Consider the following 16,990-nt stretch of genomic DNA (forward strand, 5'->3'; position numbering starts at 1 on the left):
CTACTGCACCACCGTGACCACGGACCAAGATGCCCGTCGTCGCCTCCGGGATATCCCACAGGGGACCCCTAAATCCCACGATGGGCGGGAACAACACAAGGCGCGGACCCACAGAAGATGCCATATCAAGCGCCGACTCCGACCGCACAACGGGACGGGCAGGACAGCACGGACCCCATGTCCAGAAAGCTGGACCAAGTGCCTGAAGCAATAGAACACTCCAGGGTGGCGATGGAGCACAAATTTGACTCTCTAGCTACGGATCTTAACCTTCTCCGTGACGACGATAGGAAACTATCGGATAAAGTCACCCAAGATGAACAGGCGATACAGACTCTAAACCCACAAGTACAACAACACCACCGCGACTTGGAGGGGCGCTCCCAGAGGAGCAATATCTGCGTCATGAATCTGCCGGAGGGGGCGGAGGGGACTGACCCAATACAATTCACCACGGACTGGATCGCAACCTTCACACCAGCCGCGGACCTGACCCCCTACTTCTCAGTGGAACGGGCACATCGAGTCCCAGCACGCAAACCTAAACAAGGCCTGCCCGCGCGACCGTTCCTGCTGAAACTCCTCCACTTTCGAGATAGGGACACAATTCTACGGCGGCCAGAACACACGGACGGATACAAGTGGAAGAGAAACAAGTTCCCTGATTACTCCCGCGCCGCAATAAAACGAACACTCTGGCAAAAGAACATCCAATATGCCCTCCTGTTCCTGGCCAAGCTCAATATCATCCATGAAGGCATCACGCACTTCTTTACAGACCCAAAAGAAGCAGACACCTGGGTAGAACAGCACGCCCCTCGCCGCCCGGTGTCGTCGGGCTCACAGAACAATCCACCTGAGTGACGACCGCGGAAACAGGGCCGCAAAGTCACCCTGACGCAACTCAGTGCCCGGTCTACTCCGACGGGGAGTGGCTCCCCAGACCTCACCCAGATCATAGCGGAGCGCAGACGAGCGATCCGAGCAGTGTCCGCGCTCGGCCCGATGGAAGGAGGATCAGACATGGACAGAGGACCTCACCTGTTTAGCTCTGAGGACGAAACCAGTGACGCTCGGGCTTCCCGTGAGGGCTCCCTGACGCCCCCGATAGTGACACCCCAGACCTCGGACTTGTTGATGCAACACGGACACGCACATGGAGGCCACCTGTTACAACAGCCCAGCATGCGCTGGTCAGCTCTGCAAGACCTCGGCGGCCCAGACAACTGTTAGGAGGGATGGGTCCGTTGGCAGGACCCCGAACGTCGGTGGGGCATTACCACACTGCCCCAAACGTACACTACGGCACCGTCACACACGAGATGCCAGAGGGACCGCTTCCACAGCCAATCTATCTTGAGCGTGGAGCCGGCAGCTCCAAGGAAGGAGCCCGGCCGCCACCCCACAGCAACGAACTAAGGAACTCACATGTTATACTGTTTGGACGTATTACCCGGAGTTAGGAATGTTCCCCGGAGTTAAGGTTTATTCCCCCTATACGATATTACTTTCCTAGACACTATGAAGCGGGCGGGCGTGGGAGTATAGCGCCATGGCATCGGACCCCGGGTGGGTGGGGAGCGGGTGGCTGGGGGGGAGGTAGGTTGGAGAGGACACGGTTATCACACAAGGCCTACACACGACACAACTGAATTATGGCACCTAAATTAACGAATACGGACCTCAAATTTGTAACATTAAATGTCAGAGGTATGCACACGGCCACAAAGCTCTACTCGATCTATGCCTATATCAAACAGCAACAGGCACAAGTGGCCCTCCTACAGGAGACGCACCTGACAGAACAAGAGGTCGCCTTCACCTCGATTCCATGGCTCTTGGGAGGAGGAGATTACAAATGTGCTCTAGACTTACACCTAGACAGGTCACACCCTTCCCCACCACATTCCCCGGCACACAAACAAACTGAGCATTTCCGCAAATGGGTGGAACACTGGGCGCTGACTGATGCCTGGAGAGCACGGAACCCGACGGTCAGGTTATATTCCTTTCACTCCATCCCACACGACCTTAGGGTGCGACTCGACAGATTCCTGTGCTCCTCAACTGTCCTACCGAAAATACAACACACTGACTATCTAGGGCGCATAGTGTCGGATCATGATGCACATACGTTGACCCTTCGCTGGCGGCCGCCCCACCCCCCTGTCCCCACATGGCGGCTACCCCAGGAGTGCCTCACCGATCAGGCCTTCTGTCAAACACACGAGGACTTCATCAGGGAACACTTTCAGCGCAATGCGGGCTCTGCCTCCTCTAGGGGTTTAGAATGGGACACATACAAGGTCACCGCACGGGGGCATTGCATTCAACAGGTGCTGGGGGTGCGGAGAACATTCGAACAGGCACTACATGAGTCAGAGACAGCACTGGCAGGATTATCCCGAGACTCAGATCAGGGGGGAGTCACCCCGGAACAAATGGGGGTGGCGAAGCTCGAACACGCAGAAACACTCCGAGACCTACGGAAATATAACTTCCGCATGTATGCAACCCGGGTACACAGGGAGGGTAATAGGGCGGGTGCCATTCTTGCGTGGATGGCCAAACAGGACACGCCCTCGCAGCCCATCACGGAGCTGATATACGAAACTGGATGGCTCCACTTCTCTCAACTCGACATCCTGAACATATTTCGAACCTATTACACAGGCGTATACCGTAACCCAGCGCCAGCGCCACATGATTCACCACAACACTTCATGGGCATACACAGGCTCCCCACCATATCCTCAGAAGACAAGAAAGATAGAGACAGGAAAATTACATCCTCGGATATCAGACACGCCATCGGGTCCCTTGCACGGAAGAAATCACCGGGGATGGATGGGTTCCCGCTGGAATACTATAGCACATTCCCGGCCAGATAGTAACCCATCTCACGCTTACATACGAAGAGGCCCTGTCTACGGGGATCCTGCCCGCGTCATTCCGTGAATCCACGTTGGTGACCTTTTTAAAACCCCACAGAGACCCCACGCACTCATCCTCATACAGACCCATCATACTCCTCAACACGGATTGTAAAATTCTAGGGAAAATATTAGCCGATCGTTATAGTCAAATTATACCCACCTTAATTCATCCTGATCAGTGCGGATTTGTGCCCAGGTGCAACACATCACATAATCTGAGGAGGCTCTTCCATATCCAGGACAGTGTGCAGGACAGGTTCCCCGTGCAGCATGCCTGATATTCGACCTAGAAAAGGCGTTTGACACATTGTGTGGTCACACCTATTTGCGGTCCTCCAGACACTGAACTTCGGCCAGGTCTTGATGGCTTATATGCGACTACTATACAAGGGACTCACCTCTAGGGTCAGAATCAGCAAGCTTATTTCTGCTCCCTTCCCGATTGAGAGAGGCACCAGGCAGAGGTGCCCTTTCTCCCCTCTCCTATTTGCACTAGCAGTCGAACCGTTGGCCACATGGCTACGGCTGGAGGGAGAGACCTGGGGGATTTCGATTGCGGGTACGACGCACTGCATATCATTGTACGCAGATGATTTGCTGATTTACGTCCGGCACGTGACAGGGGATCTTACCTCGATATGGGATACTCTGCAGGCCTTCGGAGCTATCTTAGGTCTTAGGATCAACTGGGAGAAATCGACCATCTACCCGCTTGGCCCCCACCTGGCTCCACACACTGTGACGCTGGGCACTCAGACCTTACAATGGAGCGGAGCGGCCCCCTGATACCTGGGAGTGCGACTTTATCAATCCGCGGCAGACTTGTAAGAATGCAATCACCACAAGGTACTGGCAGGTATGCGATCGACGGTGACCTTCTGGAAAAGTCTACCCCTGGCACCCATCGGCCGGGTGGCTCTAGCGAAAATGATAATGGTACCCAGACTGCTTTATCATTTTGTCAATCTCCTGGTGATCCCGCCCCGGTCATTCTTCCAGGCACTGGATACCCTACTCATTTGGGGTAATGGCTGGCACAGAGTAGCACTCTGCAAGTTACAGTTGCCCACCACAGAGGGAGGCCTGGGAGCTCCATCTTTCGAATCATACTTCCTGGCCGCGCAACTTCAGCGGCTGTCCCACTGGACAGCGGAGCGATATGTCAGGGAAACGATAACGGAGACCGGTAGGATACCTCTTCCGGTTATCAGGAGAATGCTCCTGTCTGAAACCAAACCGTCCCGTACACACCCGCTTCAGGTATCCATTACGCGTCAATGTATGATGCGTATTCATCGACTATCCAAAGACAAGCCACTCTATTCCCCACTGTTACTGTTGGTTGGTCTCCCTCGCGGGGAACACCATTACACCACCAGAACCTTACAAACCTGGACCGATCACGATGTAACGGAGGTGGAAGCGTTGTTCCAGGATGGGCAATTGCGCACCTACGAGCAACTGATCGAATGGTATGACCTCCCGCGAGGCCAATTCCTTACGCACAGACAACTCCTGGACAACACACGACCGTTATGGAATCTGCGAGACAGGGAGCCACCCACACATCCGGTGCTCCACACGATACTCCGTATGGGAGCTGGCAGACACCTAGTTACGTGGCACTATAAGGCCATCAGGGAATTGACTAACGCCTCCCTGGATACCTTCCGACAATCTTGGGAAGACGATGTTGGCAGGGTGTTCAATGACGCGGAATGGAAACGCGCCCTGGAAAACACCAAGAAAGTGTCCAGAAACGCGCTGTTTAAAAATATACAGTTTAATATACTCCACCGGGCCTACCTCACGCCAGACAAACTCCACCGATACTACCCGGATACACAATTTAACTGCCCGGGTTGTAACCTGCCGGGAGCAAACTTTAGGCACATGTTCTGGGATTGCCCTTCCCTATGCCACTACTGGACCACGATACACCAAACTCTCCTTACACTAGTTAACCTACCGCAAATTGAGTCCTGGGAAGTCGGCGCCCTAGGGACATACAAAAGAAAGAAATCTGAGAAATTGAACTGGAAGTTTGCATCATTCCCCTGTTACTGGCAAAACGAGCAATCGCCATGCACTGGAGGGCCCCCTCAGGCCCACCGGAGGTGGCCTGGATAGGAGCAGTGAACAAATGGGGGGCGGCAGAGGAGGATCTTTTACGGGACGAGGAAGTGAAGGGAACAAGCAAGCACCCCATATCCCTGGAATGCCCGGGTTGTAACCTGCCGGGAGCAAACTTTAGGCACATGTTCTGGGATTGCCCCTCCCTATGCCACTACTGGACCGCGATACACCAAACTCTCCTTACACTAGTTAACCTACCACAAATTGAGTCCTGGGAAGTCTGCGCCCTAGGGACATACAAAAGAAAGAAATCGGAGAAATTGAACTGGAAGTTTGCATCGTTCCCCTGTTACTGGCAAAACGAGCAATCGCCATGCACTGGAGGGCCCCCTCAGGCCCACCGGAGGTGGCCTGGATAGGAGCAGTGAACAAATGGGGGGCGGCAGAGGAGGATCTTTTACGGGACGAGGAAGTGAAGGGAACAAGCAAGCACCCCATATCCCTGGAATGGGTATAGTTGCTCATACAATTTAAACAAGAGACGACCCTGGAAGACACACCAGATCCGACCCCACTTCACACGCGGGTCTCTCCACGGCACCACAGCCCCCCTAGACAATTTCCCAGAGCCTAAACCCCCTGCACACAAGACGGGACAGACTGGACACCGACCCCTCTTGGAGTGGTGGCTCGCTACCCCTGACAAACTACTCCCCCTCTTCCCCGGGGACCCTCCGCAACCCCGTACCCCCCCTTTGGCTCACTGACCCTAACACCCTCCACCCATCATGCTCATTAGCCCCAGCCAGCCCGCCACGTGCACTTCGCACCGCACACAGCTCTAGGAAAAGGTTTCCCCGCAGTTCCACGTTTAGTTTCCGGTCGGTAGTTCGAACACCGACACACATTTCCTTTGTTCGTAACTGTTGGTTTGTTAAAGGTTCATATAGACACACAAACGGGGATAACATTCACAACTACCCCCGTCAGCACGCAAGTCTACGGATACGAAATAAAAGGTCCTACTACGACACATTTAGCTCCTCAGCTTACACGTCAGAGGACCTTTGGGTACAATGATGCTAGACGAGGTTACGTCCACATGTGGCAGATGACTTCTAATTGTAAATTTTGTGTAACCCTTTAATGTGTGAAATAATTGGTAACTACTTGATGTATCACCCCCCTTGGGGGCTTTGAAACATAAAACCTTAATAAAAAGATATAAACAAAAAAAAAAAACTCTGGTCCTGTCATACTGCATGGCCGTCCAGACGACGAAAGGAGGCAAGAAAGGGTGACTTGTCTCATATGTCCTGTTGGCAGAAAAACTGTTGATTCTGGCTCTTCGGCGGGAAATCTTGGTGAGCACGCAAGTGAAATGAATCAAACAGCTGTGGTGGATTCTGGGGATTCGAAAGGGGCCCGGGGAGAAACTAAAGACTTCTTTCAGACTTCTGTCCAAAGATACTTCGAGCTCTGAAAACTCTAGAAAGCTCCAAACTTGATGACTACTATAAAGAAGCCAAAAGATTGGCTTGGAGCACTTACCTGGATATGCAACCCAGGGAGGAAGGCAGCAGTGAACTGAATCATAGAGAAAAACAGCGGATAAATGGGATCAACAACAGGAGGAGGGATGGGTTTTGTTTATTGGAAAGCATTAAAAAATATATATATATATATTTTAAATTGGATCGAAGTCTGAAGAGCGAAGATCTCCTAAATCAGTATTTTGTCCCTACACCCCGATTATCATTGAGGGATAATGCGATAAAGGAAACCTTATAAATTGTGAGGGTTGGATCCAATTCTGAAGAGAGAAGGTTACCCATATTAGAGCTTCAACATTTTTACTCCCACATATCACAAAACAAATTTAAAGTTGGATCTAATAGGATCTCATTCACCATTTAGCGATTTCGAATGGTGCTGATACCTCAAAACAGTAAAGCAATTTGTGGCTATTCCTGAAGAAGGCGTCGGGTATGCCGAACCGCACGCCGATAGAATTTAAACATTTTGCCACTAGTTTTTTTTATATATGTATTCTTTTTCTTGATTTTTGACCAAATGAAATGTTATGAGTTTGCTTGATTTACACTACGTATTGTGTTGTTACACAATTTTTCATTGAATTGTTTTTATAAATCATTAAAATGAATGTTTTTTTAGAAAATTATCTTTCTTGGTTTCATTAATTTACTCTCCCTTGCATATTTGTGTTGATAATTATTTAAGATTGCCTAGGAATTGTTCTTTACTTCATTCAGTTTTCCCTGTCCTAGGAATTGAACGATTTACTGTTCAGGGGGTCCTTGATAATTACACTAATTAGTCCACTAAGCCACCAGACCCAGCAGTAAACCACCGTTTTTGTTTGATTTTAGCATGTTTCAATACAATGCATGGGAAGGGCTCCAATTTGTAAAATGGTGATGAAAAGTTTCAAATATCAGGCCGGATATGCAACATTTGTCAGTATACTCACTTACAAAGAAAAATAACTATCGTGCAAACTCTACAGAGGGAGCTGTAAAATGGCATATAAAATGACATAAAATATCTGCATGTTAGTACTCCATCTTCGCTGATCTCAAAACCTGAGAAAAGCAGGGTCTTGACACCCTTACCTTCACAAGTGTCAGTGTCTGTTCTGAATAAGTAACCTTTTGGACAGGTGCAAGTGTAACTTCCAGGTGTGTTTCGGCACAAGCCATTGTCACAGAGGAGTCTATTAACCATGCATTCATCAATATCTGAAAAAAATCCATATTGTATGTTAATGACATGTAAGGTAAACACGTATTACATTTAAATGGGAAGATATCACACATTAGTCTATATAAAAAAAATCAAATGTCAAAAATCCTTGGGATTCTATTGATTTTATCACATCATAATACTATTGTCGCATACAATAGCACAAGGAAGCCCTTATACGGGTAGCTGTGTACTCTACAAATATTCTATAATAATATTATTGGGAATGTCCCCAATTCACATTTTACCAGTTCTTTCTTTCTTTAATTTCTTTATCCAGTTTATATGGCAAAATCATAAAAAGACAACAATACATGAATACAAAGCGTAAAAACTTCATAAAACAATACATAAAACATTACATTTATGAAAAAAAACTAAAAATCTAAGAAATCATTAGACATCCTGTATGCTCCGTATAGAAACTGCGGCACCTAAAAAGCAGGCTACATTTGCAACAACAAATTCATCTGACAACATCTGCAAACACACAAGTGTAGGGCGAACTTGTTTAAAGCCTCTTTCTTTGATTAAGAGGACTACAAAAGATGTCCTAAGTTCCTTACAATAGTTGTAGATCATCATAAAATGCGATATGACCTGTGGGGATCTATTATCGCAACCTCAAGGGGCCCAGGGATTTAAAATCATAGCAACTCCTTGGTTAGGTTAAACTCATGTGCAAAAGATTGTATCTGAATCAGGTTAGCAAAAATCTGTCCCGCTTGTTTTTACCAGGGTTAGGTAAAGTTCCATATCCAGTGTAGTAGTTGCAAGAACGCATATTCTAACTGTAGATTTCATCAACCCTACCCCTTCCCTAAGTGAATTCTCCCTTTCTAAAAAACTATCCTTTAACCCCTTGCACGATGATGACGGAACCGCTCCGTCATCAGCTGCGGGTGCGCTGTGCTGATGACGGAGCGGTTCCGTCATTGCCCGCCCCGCTCAATAGAACGCTCATGCGCGGTGCGAATTTCGCGCCTGCGCTGAGCGTTCTATTGAGCGGGGCGGGCCATGACGGAACCGCTCCGTCATCAGCATAGCTCAACCGACGCTGGTGACGGAGCGGTTCCGTCACCAGCATGCGGCCGCCGCGCAGCCGCCCCGCCCCCTTAGCACTGCGGCGGAATAGCCGCCGCAGTGAAGGGGTTAATCATTTGTGGTCTCCTCTGCTGATCCCCCCAGGATTGAAAAATAAATCCTCCCTCCCAAGTTTAACGAAAGAGTCCTTTATGTACCTTAGCCAGAGTATTTTTTGGGGCATAGTCGATTGATAGGCAGCCCCTCATAATTAAACAGATCAGGCCCAATTCCTCCTTAGACCAGATCCTAATCCAGCACTGCAGTGCTCTCAAAGCTATTTGATCATTTAGATACTTGACCCCTAGCTCCTCATGCACACAATAGTTTGATGTGCTTTGTGGAACACTGAGTATGCGCCTCAGGATTTTTTTCCCTCTCTAAAGCTCAATTGCTGGTAGAAAGCCCCGGATATCACTCCCATACAGTGCTTTAGAAATACACTTAGGGGCCGATTAGGATGGCGGTTAATCCGCATACCCCAGGCCGGCGGAAGCCACCGTCGGCCTGGAGGATGCGGATTAACCGCCGCGGCTACAGACAACACCCACCGCCAGATTAGGATGGCGGTGGGATTGCGGTGGGACCAGCGGCGTATGGCTGGTCCGTCCGCCGCTGATCCGCGGGGTGGGGAGGGCGATTCTGCAAGACACCGTCAGCCAAATTAGGATGTGCACGGACACATGCTTTCCTGTGGCGGCTTTTCCACCGTGGTAAAGCATGTGGACATTGGTGTTTGGGGGCCTGTTGCGGGCCCCCAGGGTGTCGGGGGGTGGGGGGTGCACATGGGGGGTACCTATGGTCCCCTCAACACTTACATGCACAAAGCGGCAGGCACCGCGCGTTGCCTGCCGCTTTGTGCATGTAAATGTAAAACATGCAGTTTTAACATTGCGGCGTGTGCTGCTTCAAGCAGCACCCGCCGCAATGTTAAACATACAGGATGTGACCGCCAGGATGGCGGTCACATCCTAATTTGCACGGAGGGACCGCCGCTGCCCCAGCAGTCGGTCCCTCCACCTCTGGGGTGGCGGACGGACGCAGGTCCGTCCGCCATCCTAATCGGCCCCTTAGTCTGATAGATCTTATCTAGCGTTTTAAGGGGGTCTGCTACCCACCCTAGAGGTAAAGCTAAAGACAGCTCCTATCGACTTCTTGAGCTTCTACTTTCTATCCATAGCCGAGGGTTTCCAGCTTGAGTTTGAGTCAAATAACACCTCCAGGTAAGGGGAGACTCCCAACTTTTGCTAGCATGTGATGGTTCTTATTAAAAGTCTTAGCTCTGGTTTACTTGGGCCCCACCACCATGATGTAAGATTTGAAAAGGTTCAAAAGGGCTTGCAGACTGTTTGCCATTCTTGACACCAGGTCATCGTCATCGGATTATAAGAGTGCAGGTAGTGATCAAAGGCCAATAAATGGGCAATCCGCGTTAACAGCGGTAAAGACCTTTTCCAACCCATTAATATAAATGGAGAATAGGAATGGGGTGAGACCACACCTCTGTTGCACCCCACAACTCATTTTAAAGCTATCAGTACAAGCTGAATCGTTTGATTATCTGACTGTAGCAATGGTTTCAGCATGGAGGGCATGTAAAAAATAAACTTTGTTGGGATCCACACCTAAACCCAAAAGGATCTTCCACAACTTAAAGCAGTTGACCTGGTCGAACGCTGCTGTGAGGTCCATAAAGGCCAGGTGAATTGTTCACACCTGGCAATAGTATATTTATTAATGACCATATAAAGGTTCATACAGTGATCAATGGTGGTTTTGCCTGACTGAAAACCATATTGCGAATCAACAATTATATTATTATTGTCTGCCCAAATTTGCATTCTTTTCAATACTACCCACCCCAGGACATTAACAACCGAGTCTATGAGTGAAATGGGTCTATATCACTATGGTTTGTCTTTGCCACCCTTTTTAAAAATTAGCACAATGACTAATGACTACCAAAAAGGAGGTGGACCACCCCTAACTGCAGCATTCAAAATCAGGGTCAGCAATGGCGCCCAAAATTTCAGATAGTGAGCATATAAATCAGATGGTATGCCATCTGGGCATGGGGCCTTGTGCCTAGTAAGACCCTGGATGAATGTATGATCTCTTCCATAGTAAAAACAAGGCCTGATTTATCCAGCTCAACAGCACCCAATTCTCTCTAATATGACGGGCTGGTACAATTGTAAATGCACTCAAAATTGGTCAACCAATCCTGTGCCGTAATGTGATGACACAAGATAGGGGCATTCTCCTGGGCAAAACAAGGCTGGTTAACAAAGGTCCAAAAGGCTGAACAATTTCTTGTTGTACAAGCTTGTGCCAACTCCTGCCATGCCTTGTTCCTCTTTTTCTTTTTAGCTCCTTCTTATAGTTGCGCTGACAAATAGCTACTTGTGCTTTATTTCTGGCGGTGTTTTAAGCCTGCTTTTTAAGTTACGCAAAGGCCCTAGAGCAATCAGGGTCAAACCACTTCAAGCGGAAGAGGAAGATTTTTGTGGTAGGCTAGTATAAAAGCTCAGTGACCTTTTCTGCGATGGAGCCAAAGGCTGATAAAAGCATATGATCAGGAGAGGAAGAGTCAAGACAGATTTGTATTTATTTGGCATAGAAGTGAAATATGGTGTTAAGAAAATTTTCCGGTTCCACCATAGCCCATCTTAAATGTCGGCCCTGGCAGTATGTCTGAGGAACTATGCGGGCCCATTAATTGCTCCTTAAAGATATTCATGGCACCCCCAGGACTAAGGTCAATGGATTGTGATCAATATATACTTGACAGGAGATGCTAAATTTAAAATGATAGCGTATACTGAGGCCCCAGAAAAATGTAATCAATAATGGAGGCACTACCCCTTCCATGTATTAGAAGTGAATTTGTCTACATGAGCGGCTACCAACATATCCAAAGTGAATACAAGATTAAAATCATTAAGCATTGTCATTACGTCAGTCCCCCTGTGTTCTAAGCGCAGCCCTTCAGTTAGCAGATACATCTGTGAGGCATTAGGGATTGCAGTGGAAGTTTCACCTAAATGTGTATTAACGTCCCCAACGATTATTAGATTTATCTACCCCCTCCAATGCTTAATAAATGAGTGGTTATATGAGCTACATTTATGAACACTAGGTGTGGCCGGTAACCATGTTTTTGCATTACAAAAGTTTAACAGCTGAACTGCAAAGGACCCAGCAAGTGTGATCTTAAGGACTTGTAAGGTGGGAACGCCTGGGTGTAAGTCAATAACTCACCCCTTAATCTCCAATGACATACAATTGATCATTCCACCTTTAGCCCTGCCAGAGAGCGAATTCATTGCTGGAGTAAAGAACCTTTTGTAACCTTCCAGAAACAAGGTATTCGGGGTCTCCCATGTATCTTGTAAGCGTAGCAGATTGAACCCCCTAATATACCTAATTCAATTTACATCTGAAAACTTGGAAGTGAGTCTAGCAATGTTCCAGGTTATCAACTGGATATCTTCACTATTGATGTTAAAGACTCACATAGAGGGTACAGACAATGACTTTCGGGGCTAAGAGGGGCCATGATTGGGGTGGATGCTTGCGCTGGGGTCTCGATACCTGTATATTAGAAGTCAATGCAAATTGCAAATGCTTGTTAGCGGAGGCAAGATGGTCGCTGACCGGCCGTAGGGTGAAGTCGCACTAGCCCTCTCTCCCTGCAGATCGTGAAAATGCTGTAGAATGCATGGTGCTCCTGGCTGGATACGTTGCTTTTCGTGTAGACTACTGACTCTAGTATTCTGGCAGGCACCGCGTCGAATTTTGGTCTCGATAGTTGCAGCTGTGAAAACTGGTTTTCTAAAAACTACTATGGCGCCACGAGGTCCGAAACCAAAAGAACAGAAGATTGCTCCAAAGGATGCTCCAAACCCGAATATCCCGAATGTCCCTGCCCCTGTGCCGAACTCAGCTGGACGCGTAGCGGTTCTAACAAGGAAGCAGACCGCAAAAAATACAGGTACTGCAGATGAGTCAGCTGAAGGCATTAAAGGAATCAAGCAAAAAGATACCGAGGCGTCTGTCAAGAAGGGTAACAAGTACAAACCGAAAGAAAAGGAACTTAGCACTAATACTCCAAAGGGGAGTATACCCCGGCAACCCACCTTGGTCAAGTCGTTTTCCGCCATATCAGCAAGTCAAGAGGCTCCCAGCGTTGTGGTGGCGGTCGGATCCGGTCAGCTTCCCGGCTCTGAGCAAACTGAAGTTGAGAAGGCAGCAGAGCAAAGATCACCGAGCGAGATGGGCCTCGATGACCAGCGGGTGGATCTCCCATCCCAGACAGCAGGAGATGAGACGGAGCAGGCACGGAGGATGAAGGTGAGCAAAGCAGGAGCTGGGCGAAAGACGGCGAACCGCGGAGACTCACAGCTAGAGGCTCCAACAAATTGGTGTGCGGACTGGGACGCAGCACAGGGCAGGGTTTCAGTAGGCCAGCAACAGAAATAGAGGGAACAGGCAGAACACCATTACTACAGGCACAACCCAATTGGGATGGGAACCTTACTGCCATAAATACTACTGGCGCTACGGGGGGCTCCACACAATACAGCGGAAGCCTGGGAGGAGACTCGGTTGAAGAAGGGATGAAGGATAGGGCTAATGGAGGTGCAAAAACCCCCTGAGATAGCGAGCAGCGAGCTTAATTTGGAGGGGGTTGCTGGTGCAGAAGGTTTATCCCCCGTGAGACAGAGAGCCCTTTTCCTCGACGCAGGCCCAGGTTCACCCAGTGATGATTTCTTCTTTTCTGTGAACGACAATACAAGCTCAATGTCTGGAGAGAGTGGGGGGAGTGGAGAGAGCTACACTGGCGGCTCATACTCAGACCCCGACCTGTCTGCGGCGGAGAGCACAGTCAAGAGGGCTTCGCTTAACCAGAGAGCAAAGCAGCAGAAAAACAGACCGCGCCTGAAACACAAGGTCCCCACCAGTCCATCACATCTTGAAGTGGCAAAGAAATTAGAATGGGACTATTCCGCCACCTCTCATTTTTATCACGAGGATGGCGGAATGAACAGCCAACACCAACAGCAGGCTTCCACCCCACCTCAGACTCCAACTATGGACTTGCTCTACGCCACACTAAAGCAGATGCAGGGGGAGGCTAGATCTGAGAGCAGAAGAGCTAAGCAGGCAAACAAAAAAATTCAAGGTTCACTAAGCAAAATGAACAAAATATACGCAGAAATGGCAGAGAGAGTCACTAAAGTGGACGAAAGGACTGGGAAGCTGGAGAATGAAGTCTCAAGATGGAGGAATTCAAGGAGGACCAGGAGAAAGTCACCGAAGACGTTCAATGGAAGTTGGAAGACTTAAAAAACCGACAGAGACGCAACAACATTAGGCTCCTGGGCATTTCAGAGGGGGCGGAAGGGCAGGATACACAGGCCTTCGTCATCTCTCTATTAAAGGGGGCCTTTCCCGAACTCTCAGCTTGGAACTGTGAGAACAAAGTGCAACGCACTCATCGGTTTCCTATGTCCCAGAGGAAGGGTTATGCTACATCTCAACCAGACAAACCCAGGGCGAGGCTGGTTTATGTTGGGAATTTTCTACTCAGGCAAGACATTATGGACAAAGCGAAGCCTCAGACCCAGCGCTCCTTCAATGGAACAAAATGTTTTGCACGCCCAGGCTTTTGCCACGCCACAGTAGAAAGGAGATGGCGATTAAGACAACTGATATCGCCTTTTCAGAAAATAGGTTGTGAAGCCTATCTGTTATTCCCAGCACGCCTTAAAGTGTTAGTAGACGGACAAACCAGGTTGTTTTTTTCAGAGACTAAAGCTCAAGCATTTTTGTTGGAGTTAAAGGAAAGGAGGGATCAGAGGAGCATTAATGCTGCATTGAGATAACCAAGATAAAGTTATATGGATGAATCTTTAGATTAACCAATAAGGCAATCTACTAATAATATTAAGACTAAAAGCACTAAAAGCACTCCTATGGCATAATCAGACGGCATAATCAGACTTGGCTAGTTTTTTTTTGCATGGAGTGGGGGGGGGCTTAGCGATTCCCTGCGGGCTCAAAGCTGTCAGGATTGACCTATTTGCCTGTAAGGGGGGTGGAAGTCAGAGGGGGGGGGGTTATGGGCACAGGGCACAGTGCACTTTTGCACATTTTCACACATGAGCTTTACGTAGGGGGGAGAATGCAATTAGAGTCAGTGGTCGGGCCATGGATGGTATCTGTACTAGACATTGAAGGAAATTTGATTGTGTGGGAACAGCTTGATTAGCAGTCAGCCAACAGTCGTACCATAATGAATATAAGAATAATAACGCTTAATGTATGCGGTTTAAATGATCGTCTTAAGAGACAGCGAGTAGCAATGCTGCTTAGAAATACACGTGCAGATTTTGTGTGTCTCCAGGAGACGCACATTGAGGGAACCAAGTGATTCATATTGGAGCAATTGGGATTTCACTTGCTAGCTTACTCAAGGCAAGGGGCTAAAACCAGAGGGGTGGCTATTCTATCGAGGTCCAGCAATGTGGTGATAAGGAAGAAACATGAAGATCAATGGGGCAGGTGGGTCTTGATAGAATGCTTGATTGGAGGTGACTGGGTTACGCTGGGGTCAACCTATGGGTCAACAGAAGACGATCCAGAAGTTTTAGATTTTTTAGACCTAGAACTGGCTACATGGGCTCCACGGGTCATTTTAGGTGGAGATTTTAATATTAATGGGGCAGGAGGGCTAGGTTTGGACTCCAGGGGGAGTTATAAGGGCCGAAAAAAGAGAGTCTGCCGGGCAATTTTGAGACTTGCGAAACATAATGCGTTAATGGATGTATGGGGGAAGTTAAATTCTAATGACCCAGGGTTTACTTACTATTCTGCCCCCACAAGCTATGTGTTAGGTTAGATTATTTTATGGCATCCTGCTCTTTAATATCCAAAGTACAGATTGAAAGACTCCCCCAGATCGTATCCGATCACAATCCTTTAATGCTAACAATAGAGGCAGCGGCAATACAAAGGCAGGAGCGGGGATGGACATTTGAGAGTGGTTTATTGAGGGACACCGACTATGTCACACATATGATCTTTGGGAAGTTAATAGGGGAAGTACTGATTCAGGGAATGCTTGGGATGCTGGGGTGTTACTTGACCAGGCACTACTTAAGGTTGCCAGAGCGAAAGCGGAGGCAGAAGAGAGAATAGCAACTAAAGCTGCTTATATCTTTTTAGCTAAAAGGGAAAAATGCCACGAATTTAGTGAACGGGTTGGTCATACTTTGGCAGCTCGGGCTAGACAGAAGGTAGCCTTAGGTGAAATTAAAGAAATAAAGGACTCCAGCGGGAACCTTGTTTCAGATACTGACAAAATTTGTGAAGTTTTTCGATAGTTTTATACTAAACTATATAAGGAAGAACAACCCAAATTCAAAGATACTTGCACAACAACCCCACTTATACATTATCAGAGGAAGATAGGGAATAATTGGGCGCACCTCTGTTGAAAGAAGAGATTGATGCCGCCATGTTAGGCTTGCCCTCAGGTAAGGCCGCAGGCCTAGATCAGATCCCGGGGGAATTTTATAAGGTCTTTTTTGATGTAATAATCTACAACCTAGTCAATACAATACAGGAGGTGCAGGTAGGTCTCTCCATACCGGATAGCTGGGCAGGAGCGTATATAGTAATCATTCTAAAGAAAGGGAAACCATCGAGTGAGCCAGGTTCTTACCGGCCAATTACGCTCATGAACTCAGATGTAAAGGTTTTTTCAAAGGCACTGGCAGTAAGATTTTCAAGAGTAATTGGCACACTGGTTAATATAAACCATCACAGCTTCATTCCAGGAGAGGTACTACTCATCACATTCGTAAGGTCATTACACTGTTTGATGCCGCAGAAACCCCAGGAGACCTGATGGCAGTTTTGCTTCTGGATGCCGAAAAAGCATTTGATCGGGTCTCTTGGGAGTTTCCGTGGGCAGTTCTGAGGCGAGCCGGCTTTGGGGGAGGGCTTTATTACGGTGATACAAGCACTATACATTGCCCCCACAGCATGTATCCGGGTGAATGCAGGATGAACCTCTCCTTTTCAAATTACTCAAGGCACACGACAGCGGTGCCCGTATTCCCCAC

General features: G+C 48.2%; 1 protein-coding gene across 1 annotated transcript in view; it reads right to left on the reverse strand.

Moving 5' to 3' along the window:
• Positions 1-16,990, reverse strand: part of FBN2 (fibrillin 2) — a 1,174,837-nt gene that overhangs the window by 302,105 nt on the left and 855,742 nt on the right. The window contains exon 19 of the mRNA XM_078675609.1: positions 7,646-7,771. Coding sequence (XP_078531735.1) covers positions 7,646-7,771 — 126 coding nt within the window. The remainder of the gene's footprint in view (positions 1-7,645; positions 7,772-16,990) is intronic.

The sequence above is a fragment of the Lissotriton helveticus genome, chromosome 2_1 (genome assembly GCF_964261635.1).
Source record: "Lissotriton helveticus chromosome 2_1, aLisHel1.1, whole genome shotgun sequence".
Lineage (NCBI taxonomy): Eukaryota > Metazoa > Chordata > Amphibia > Caudata > Salamandridae > Lissotriton > Lissotriton helveticus.